Source organism: Ipomoea triloba, chromosome 4 (genome assembly GCF_003576645.1).
Source record: "Ipomoea triloba cultivar NCNSP0323 chromosome 4, ASM357664v1".
In the NCBI taxonomy this organism is placed as follows: Eukaryota; Viridiplantae; Streptophyta; class Magnoliopsida; order Solanales; family Convolvulaceae; genus Ipomoea; species Ipomoea triloba.
In genome coordinates, this window is record NC_044919.1 from 28168072 (window position 1) to 28178632 (window position 10561).

General features: G+C 37.7%; 2 protein-coding genes across 2 annotated transcripts; both read right to left on the reverse strand.

Moving 5' to 3' along the window:
• Nucleotides 1-2538: 2538 nt before the first annotated feature.
• On the reverse strand, nucleotides 2539-4451 carry LOC116017515 (pectinesterase). The gene has a single exon (XM_031258124.1). It carries the CDS (start codon nucleotides 4364-4366, stop codon nucleotides 2624-2626), a length of 1743 nt encoding a protein of 580 aa, XP_031113984.1. The 5' UTR covers nucleotides 4367-4451; the 3' UTR covers nucleotides 2539-2623.
• A 2524-nt stretch (nucleotides 4452-6975) lies between these two features.
• Nucleotides 6976-8894, reverse strand: LOC116017669 (pectinesterase-like). Its single transcript, XM_031258295.1, has one exon. It carries the CDS (start codon nucleotides 8769-8771, stop codon nucleotides 6999-7001), a length of 1773 nt encoding a protein of 590 aa, XP_031114155.1. The 5' UTR covers nucleotides 8772-8894; the 3' UTR covers nucleotides 6976-6998.
• Nucleotides 8895-10561: the final 1667 nt, after the last annotated feature.

A 10561-nucleotide genomic window follows, 5' to 3' on the forward strand; every position in this document is an offset into this window, starting at 1 on the left:
ATATATATATATATATATATATATATATATATATATATATATATATATATATATATATATATATATATATGAAAAATTGTAATATATGCTCATCCATAATATTTCAATTATCAATGTCACCCCTGAATTATTTTCAAAAAAATTACATATATTGTCCCTTCCGTAACGAAGGAGGGGTAATATTTACACCACGGGAAGGGCAATATATGTACCGTTTTTAAAAATTGAGGGGCAATATACACCACTAATAATTCAGGGGTGACATTTATAATTAGCATATTATGAAGGGGCATAAATTACAACTTTCCCTATATATATATATATATATATTGGGTTTATCGAGGCAAACCCCACTCCTCTTCCGAGTATGTGAGTAAACCCTCGCCCTGTGATCCTAGCCGGCAAAGGACCACAAGGAGGTTAACCAGCCTAGGTTGCCCATAGCTGACCGGCTCAAACCCGGGTGGCAGACGGTTTCGAACTCAGGACCTCACGGCCGCGAGCGTCTTGGTCTTGCCACTCAGGCTGCCCTTACGGGCATATATATATATATATATATATATATATATAGTGGGAGTGAGCAAAGCCGCAAAGGTACAATCAAAACTCAATTAGCAGTAACGAACTTTCTAATTTTTTGGATCATTTTGTTTACTTTTAACGTTTGAAATGTTTTGGTTAAATTAAGATGTGGATAATAATTTTGTAACTACTGCAAAAATAGCAATGCGCAGATACACACACTCGCTCTCTCTCTTTTGTTACTGTCCATTTTTGCAGTTCATAGTGTGGAACGAGGTATGATCACATCTCGCTGAGGATGCTCAACACAATCGATGAAAATTATTGAACCAACCAGGCATTCATATTACAATATTTATTTTTGTATTACAAACTAATATGTTAATTTGGTTATCTTTTTTGCCATAATTTAATCTTCTTGAAATTTCTCTTCAACATTTTCTAGAATTGTTACTAAATGATCAAGAGAAAAAGGAGTTTGAAAGATTTTATAAATATGCCATTAATGTCTAAAGGAAATAGTTTTATGACTGAGAATCGGTTGATTTGGGAAGAGTTATCATACAATCGTGCCTATCGGAAGAGAGCGGCATACTCAATTCAAAACTAACCGAAGATAAAAGAGCGATATATGAGGCTGTTATTTCAGATGTTTATTCAAACAAGGGCGGATTGTATTTTGTTTATAGATATGGTGGGATAGGAAAAATATTTCTTTGGAGGGCACTATCTGCGTGTATTAGAGCAAAATATCGTATTGTTATCAATGTGGCATCCAATGGTATAACATCTTTAATTTTGCCTGGTGGATGCACTGCACACTCCAGGTTTTCAATACCGATATCTATCAATGAAGACTCTACATGCAATATTCATCAAGATAGCCAATTAGTATAACTAATTCTTCAAGCTAAATTGATCATTTGGGATGAAGCACCAATGATGCGCAAGCATTGTTTTGAGGCTTTGGATCGAACAATGAGAGATGTATTGTAGTTTGTGAATGATGATAGTACTAATAGGACTTTTGGGGGGAAGACTATGGTATTAGGTGGTGACTTCAAGTAAATTTTACTAGTGGTGCCAAAAGGATCAAGACAAGACATTGCATCTGCAACTATAAATTCATCATACCTATGGAATCATTGTAAAGTGATGCGCCTAACTAAGAAGTTGAGATTAAATAATATGGAACCGGGTATGGATCAACAGAAATTACTTCCATAGGTGATGGTACTATTGGAGAAGATAATGATGATTACGTGAGATTGATATCCCATCTGAAATGTTGTTGAAATCAAATGGTGATCCTATTGTTACGGTTGTTTAGAGTACGTTCCCAAACTTCACTGATGGTAGGGAGGTCATGAATGAAGTTAATCAATATATGTCCACTTGACTGAAGGGAAAGGAAAGACATATTACAGTTATGACATAGATGGTTCTAATACAGTACTTGCAAATGTCCATACACCTGAATTCTCATACGAGCTTCTTAAGGCGAGGCAGGACGGGCCGACCTCCCATAGGCCCGTATTTTGGTGGGGTTTTTAATCCGCCCCCGCTATATGGCGGGCTTTAGCAGGCCCCATCCCACCAGCCCGTTTCAACCACTATATGTGAACGACTTCAACTTGTTCAAATTAATTAGCCTGAAATTAATTGAGTATTAAAAAATAATTCTATATAATATTATACTTAATAATTACAACAATGGTCATTAATTCTATTAATTCTCTTTTATCATGCCATTCTCATTCCACCCCATTAATTTTATTCTATAAGTAGATATGTTGATAACACTAATATACGGATATACGGAAGTGCGTGCTTATCTCTAAGTGCCTAGGTATCCACCGTAAGTCTTTCCTCGTTTGAACTAACATCCTAAAGTGCTACTACATGGATGAATCTTATCAACGTCCATCCATGAATGAAAAATCATATTATAGATCGAACTGTCGAATTGAAAAAATTAGATCTCGGCTAAGTAAAAATGAAATTAATTAAATATAATTAACCAATATAAATGAAATTATTATTATTATTTAATAATAATTTATACATGCGATCCGAGCGAATTTCATCCAAACATATTTACCTATTTAGTGTAACCAATGGCGAAAGGTACCCCAGTGGCAGGCAACCAGCGGTTTGCGTCAAGCCAAAGTCCAGCAGTGAATTTTCGGGCTCTTATGGGACCAAGCACGTCAAATTTCTTGAAGGCTCTATTCCTCCTCGATGTATTTGCACCTGGTCCGCTATTCCTATATTCATAGTAGAGACAAGTGTTCTCAAACTTCTCCCCATCCCAAATCTTCCATCCAAGTGGGCTCAACAAATCACCTATTTGGCTCTCCATCACCACGGTTGTGGAGTAAGCCTTCCAAGGTCTTCCAAAGTAAGTTTTTACCTTGAACCTCAATGGGTAGAGCGCAGATTCAGGAACAATTTTGCAGTTCTGGAGTACCACTCCACCCTTGGCCTTCGCCAACTCTTTGCCATCAGCTGTAATGGTGTTGAATTGATTTGCCAAGGGTTTCCTGGCAATGATGACGCTGTTTTGGATGAGTGCGGTCCCCTTGCCAAAGATAAAGTCGATGGTACCGGAGATGACGCAGTTGCGGTAGAATTGACGATAGGTGTGGTAATATAAGGTGTCTTGGTATCCCTCAATGGAGCAGTCGAAAAGGGCTGACATATCAGACTGGCTACGATAAGCCACAGCTTGATGCCCTTGTGGACCTGCGGTGTTGCGGAAGGTAATTCCTCGCGCCACGAACCCTTGCCCAAGAGCTGCGAATGTGGCTGTTTTTGAAGTGGTGACTTTCATGAGGGCGTAGTTCTTGTTCCCAGTGATAATAGTCTTCCCAGCACCGTCTCCGTACATAAAAACGTTTTTCATTTTCTTGCTAACCTCCACAATTTCATTGTACACTCCAGCCTTCACGTAAATGACGTATTTGCCCTTGTGCTTTTTTGGGTATGATTTTAGTGCCCCAGTAATGGTCTTAAACTGGCCTCCACCATTCTTGGACACCACCACATTAGGCCTCAAATTCCCTCTTCTTTGCGCGGCCAAAAGTTTCCTATCTGCAACAGGGAACCACTCTGGGAAATAATGCTCATCATCAATTTCGAGGAGGCGACGAGAGGCGGTGTTGGAATTTTCTCCCTTATGAAGTAAGTCGGTGGTCGTTTTTGTGATGTTGAACGCCTCTAGGACCTTAGACATCTCAGCGATGATATTGATTGCGTTATTGGTGAGCTGGGTGGCGTTGATCATGCCATCCTCAATGGCAGATTTGTACTCCGGGTTCTCAATTTGTTCCGTGCAGGTAGTTTGGTAAGCGTACACCGCCGACATCCAGTTGAGAAGCTCGTCCACGCGATCGTTGAGCGTGTGAAGCTCACTGTCACCGACAACCGAGATAGAAGCCTGAAGGTCGGCAATAGCATCTTGGAGCAATTCCTTGCAATCCTCAATGGCCATATGATTATACGGGTCGGCGCCCTGGTCGACCTCGGTGTTAACCGCAACCTGGTGGGATTTATGGACCGCCTCAAGTGTAGCCTCAATAGCCGCAAAAATGAAGTCCTTAGTGGTGGCGGAGCGGTTGTGAGCCACGTGAGAAATACTCCTGGCGCATTCGTCTTTATACTCAGCGTATTGGCAAAACGTAGTGACGTGCTTCATGGAACCGTTGGAAATACCGTTATTGTCCTTGCCAGAGGATGCATTATCGTTGCCGCCCATGTTTAAGACCAAAACGGCGCCGCACACCACACCCACCACTAAGATGAGGGATACCAAAGGGATGATTATTTTATTATTACCCGCCATCTTTCTCCTGGTTATTATTATGTAATAACCTCCCTTCTTTCCTTATTTCATTTATTGATACAGTAGGACGGAAGAAGAGAAGAGAAAGATGGGGATGTGGGATGGGTTTGGATTGTAGATGAAGGAAGTTTATATAGCAATGCAAGGAGGCTATATGCGGAATAGAGCAACGTGAAACAAGGATGGGAGTGTATGCATTTGCATGGATACCCAACTTTTCAGAAATTTCAGTTAAATGTTTGTGACCAACTGTTGATAAATGAACTGCGTTATTCATGGGCTCAATGTGTGTGTGTGTATATATATATATATATATGACTAATTAATTTAATAATCAAAAGTATTTAGAAATTCCATATATATTACATCATCTGTATTTGTATAACGTAATTTATTCTCTTCACCACATGTAACTTAATTAGTTGTGCACTATTATGAATTGATATATTTTAAAATTAATGAGTACAATTAAAATTAACAACTTATATAGTTCTCACCTGCCCTCTATGTAACTCAGCGGCGGAAACCATGCAACATTTATTCATTGAGTGTAACCAAATTGCTACGGTCTGGCACTACTGGGGAATCACCATGCAGACGACAGGGGAGCTTGAAAATGGCATTCTCTCTTGGCTTTCCAATATATTTACTAGCGAGAATGAAGACAAGCAGAAGAATGTGGTGGCTATTATGTGGACTCTATGGAAAGCAAGAAATGCACTTATATGGGAAAGGAAGCAGATCAACATACACAAAATAATAACAGTAACTTCCAGCCTCATCAATCAATGGACCTCATCCACAGAGCCTATACCACCCGCCACCTATCATCCTGTGCACACTGTGAGTAACTCACCAGATCACCATAATGGCTTTTCTCTTCCTCAACACACGAAGGTTATCTGTCAAGTTGACGCGGCTGTAACTCGAGGGAGAGGTCAATCTTCTTTCAATTCGCAGCAGTCCTCCTCACTAGTACCGGTACATTCTTAGGCGCAACAAACGGCCCACTCAGGAGCCTAGATGACCCTCATCTCGCTGAGGCGTTAGCCGTAAAGGAAGCATTGTCTTGGCTCAAAGATGAAGGTTGGCATCATGTAAGGATCGAGTCAGACTGTCTCAATGTCTGTCACCTTTTAAATAATTCATCCCCTGATAATTCATATGCTGGTTGTGTATAATTGAGGGGTGTCATAAGTTGGCTAGGTACTTTGAGTCTATGTCCTACCATTTTATTCGTAGATTAGCGAATGTGTTAGCCCACGCTCTCGCAAAGACAACAAATTCTTAGCGTGGTCCATTAGTTAGACATTTTTCTAATCTCGTATGTATTCAACACCTTTTTACATCTTAATAAATTAGTTACATTTTTATTTCCAAAAAAAAAAAAAAAACAACTTATATAGTTTATAAGTTTTGTTGACATTACAATGATATAATTACTAACACGGTACAATATCATTAAATTTTTATTTCAAGACATATTTTACTACCTTTTTTTTTTTAATCCTACTAACTCTATTACAATGCAGTATCTGTTCATAACTACTTTCTCAACCAATTGAAGCATAAGAGTCAGTATTTTACTATCTTTTAAGATTAAATTAATAATAAAATTCAATTAAACCCAAAAAGGGAGAAATTTGCTTCTTCTTTTTGCCATCAATGAATTCTTTTTTTGATCTCACTAGTCAATTGGTTCACTAATTTAAAAAAAAAATAATAGTTTAATTTCGTTGACAATCATAAGCAGGATTATTTAATACCTACCAAAGGGTCATTAGGATATAAATTAAAATTGGCATTCGTTGAAGTGTTATTTATTTATTTAAACTTATTTTTAAAAATATTTTTAAATTTGATAACCTGTCAGAAACTGGTAAATTATATTGAATTACTTGCATGAAATTGATTAATTTAGGAACTCAATTGCATAATTTTTAAGTTGAATGACCCAGGACCGGTTTTTTGATTTGCGTGGCCCTGTGCTGGTCGCAAAGAGAAAAATGTAAAAAACTTAATTTTATGCCAATATAATCACAAATACATATACTAACTATTAGACCCGGGCTGGACTAGGGCCCTCCAAAATTTTGAGGCGCTGTTGCACATCTTGCACGCCCTAAAATCCGGCCTTGGAATGACCTAATTGCATTATGATGTAGAGTTTGATAGCTCATTTGACCATTATTTCAAATAATAATAATAATATTTTAATTTCTCATGCACTCCTGATATGATCTTGTCCTGACTTATCATTTCTTTTCCATGGTAAGCATTGTTTGGAAAAATGTTCCTCTCCATTTGCGCGCTGTTGGGTTTATTTTTTATTTTTTTTATTTTTGTTTTAGTATTTTAAATTAAGTGCATTCTTTCATTTTTTTAAATTAATTGAGTGCATTCTATATGACTGTCCAATATCGATATAGGTTTTACAAAGTAAAAACAACAACAACAAAAGAAGAAATTAAATTTTCCGCATGGGAGATCGAATAGGCCACACCAATGCTGACTTGTTAATATAATAATAATAATACATCACATACATCTTAGCAGTTTAATTATTAATTAGTTCCAAAAACTACATATATACAGCCATGACAAAATCTAATTCAATCATCTATTATAAGATCTATCCTCTAGTGAAACCCAGGGCAAAAGGTATCCCGGTGGCCGGCAACCAGCTATCTCCGTTGAGCCAAGATCCAACGGTGAATTGTCTGGCTTTTATGGGACCAACCACCTCCCATTTCTTGAAAGCTCTATTCCTCATAACCGTGTTTGCGCCTGGTCCAAAGTTCTTATACTCCCAGCAAATACTAGTGTCCTCAAACTTCTCCCCGTCCCAAACCTTCCACCCAATCGGGTTCACCACATCACCTATTTGGCTCTCCATCACCACACTCGTCGAGTACGCCTTCCAAGGTCTTCCCAAGTATGTTTTCAACTTGAACCTCGACGGGAAGAGAGCAGCCTCTGGAACAATTCGGCAATTCTGGAGTACCACTCCACCCTTCGCCTTCGCCAGCGCTTTGCCGTCGGCAGTAATGGTGTTGAATTGATTTGCCAAGGGTTTCCTTGCAATGATCACGCTGTTCTGGATTAGTGCACTCCCCTTGCCAAAGATGAAGTCGATGGTACCGGAGATGACGCAATTGCGGTAGAATTGGCGATAGGTGTGGTAATATAAGGTATCTTGGTATCCTTCAATTGAGCAGTCAAAAAGGGCCGACATATCGGATTGGCTGCGATAAGCCACGGCTTGATGCCCTTCCGCACCTGCGGTGTTGCGGAAGGTAATTCCGCGTGCCACGAATCTTTCCCCTAGAGCCGAAAAGGTCGCGGTTTTTGAGGTGGTGATTTTCATGAAGGCGAAATTCTTTTTCCCTGTGATAATAGTCTTCCCAGCACCGTCTCCGTACATGAAAATGTTATGCATCTTCTTTTTTACCACAACAGTTTCATCATACACTCCAGCCTTCACATATATGGTGTATTTTCGTTTATATTTTTTCGGGTAGGCCTTTAGTGCCTTCTTAATTGACTTAAACTTGCCGCTACCATCCTTGGCTACCACCACATTAGGCTTCAATTTCCCTGCTCTTTGTGCGGCCAATAGTTTCCTATCTGCAGCAGGGAACCACGACGGGAAATCGCCATCCTCTTGGAGGAGGCGACGAGAGTTAGTGGTTGTGGTAGAGTTACTAGTACTACTACTACTAGTACTAGTCGCGGCAGCTCCTGAATGAAGTAAGTCCACTGCTTTGGTGATGTTGAATGCCTCTAGGACCTTGGCCATATCAGCTATGATATTGATTACATTGTTGGTGAGTTGAGTGGCATTGATCATACCATCCTGAATTGCGGATTTGTACTCGGGCTTTTCGATTTGCTCCGTGCAGGTCGTCTGATACGCATAGACAGCAGACACCCAATTGAGCAGCTCGTCCCCGCGATCGTTGAGGTTGTGAAGTGTGCTATCTCCCACTACAGACAAGGAGGCCTCTAGGTCGTCAATTGCATCTTCCAACATGTCCTTGCAATCCTCAAGGGCCATATGACTGTACGGATCGGCGTTCTCGTCAACCTGCGTATTCACGACAAGCTTGTGGGACTCGGACACTTCCTCGATCGTAGCCTTAAGGGCCGCGAGGATGAAGTCCTTAGTGGTGGCGGATTGGTTTTTGGCCACTGGGGAGATGCTCTTGGCGCATGAGTCTTTGTACTCCGCGTATTGACAAAAAGTAGTTACGGATTTCATGTAGCCCGTGGAAACAATTTGATTGTTGTTTTTGGATGGTGCATCGTTGCTGCTGCCTATGTGCAACACCAAAACGGCTCCCAACACAACGGCCACCACTAAGAAGATAGACACCAAGGGGAGGACTAAATTGTTACCTGCCATCTTTCTCCCCCGGCCCGGCCTCTACCTTGTTATTAATCTCTGTTTCTTCTTCTTTCCTTTTTTATTTTCTTTTTCTTCTTCTTATTTTTACTTTTTTGTAATTACAATGGACAGAAGAAGAGAAGAAAGATGGCATTGTGGATGAGTTTAGATTGTGGATGAAGGGAGTTTATATAACAATGCTGAGATGCAATTCGGAATGGAGCAACATGAAGCAAGTACATCCGGCAGAGGGTGCATTTCAATGTGTGGATGGCCGAGGTTTCCTAAATTTCTTTGAAATGTTTGTGACTATTGACTAATTGTTGACCGATGGACAACGAAATTCAAGCACTCAATATATGTCATTAATTAAATTGACAATTGAAATACAACTAAGATATAAATTAGCATCCATGGATAATTTAATTTGAGTAAAAAATATATATATATAATGACTAGTTTTTTCTACGCGCTTTGCGCGAAGACTTGTGCCCAATATTTAAACCCAATAAGTAAATCATTTTGAAATAGATATAATTCATTTTTTTTAGTTGTCGAGGTTTCATAGATATTTGAGTAAAATTTTTGTTGTGTATGTATTTGAAATTAATACAAGAAATTCAAATTCATTGTGATGAATATATTCCACTGTAATTTTAAGGGTGCTCAACGTTGTATTACAATATTTTTGTCTTTGAAAATGAATAAAATTTGTTTAAATATAGTCTCTTTTTTTTTCTTTTCTTTTTTGAGAAAAAAATATAGTCTTCTTCTAATTAGAGATATATCCCTTATAAATTCATATTCATATATGGATATACATAATACTTGATTTCAAGTATCTCAATTCAACAACTTCCACATATTGATATCCAAAAATCTTTTCTCAATTCAACTGCAAATGCATTATGTTGCTGCTCATTTATAATATTAATATTTTTAAATAATAGTGTGTTTGTATATATATATATATATATATATATATATATATATATATATATTAATATTATTGAAGTAAGAATTATAGAAATGATAAATTTACCCTCAAAAAAAAGAAATGATAAATTATTAAATATAGGCTAAAGTGTCATTTAGCACCATGAACTATATCCAATTATTCATGCCGCACCCTGAACTTTCATATCGTATATTTCGAGCCGCAAACCAAAATAAAAAATTCACCTAGAACTTTTAGCAGGTTTCCATGTCTTCCTGCTGACATGACGCAGGTTTTCAAGTGATGTGGCATTTCTTTTAACCTTATGTTGTCCATGTAAGCATTTACATATTAAAAATATTTTTAAAAAAAAACAAAAAATACAAACAAAAAAAAATTAGCATTTCTATAAATTTGGAAAATTGAAAAAATACTAAACTATAAATTAGCCAAAAAATATAAATTCTGAAAAAAAAATTGAAACATTGGAATTGTAAAATTGAAAAGTATACATTATGAAAATAAAGAGAATAAATTCTGGTTATTTTAATATAATAATTTTATTTTATTTTTTTAAATTTTAAATATGTAAACGCTTACATGGACAATATAAGGTTAAGAGAAATGCCACATCAGACGCCATGTCAGCAAGAAGACCTGGAAACCTGCTAAAAGTTCTAGATGAATTTTTTATTTTGGTTTGTGGCTCAATATATACGATATGAAAGTTCAGGGTGCGGCATGAATAATTGGATATAGTTCATGGTGCTAGATGACACTTTAGCCTTAAATATAACTATGGTAATATTTAATTAAAATCTAAATGAATTCAAACTTACCATTGAAGAATCTAAGAAAAAATATTGTTTAT

Coding starts and splice junctions, on each gene's coding strand:
- LOC116017515 (XM_031258124.1), bottom strand. CDS start 4,366: ATGGCGGGTAATAATAAAATAATCATCCCTTTGGTATCCCTCATCTTA.
- LOC116017669 (XM_031258295.1), bottom strand. CDS start 8,771: ATGGCAGGTAACAATTTAGTCCTCCCCTTGGTGTCTATCTTCTTAGTG.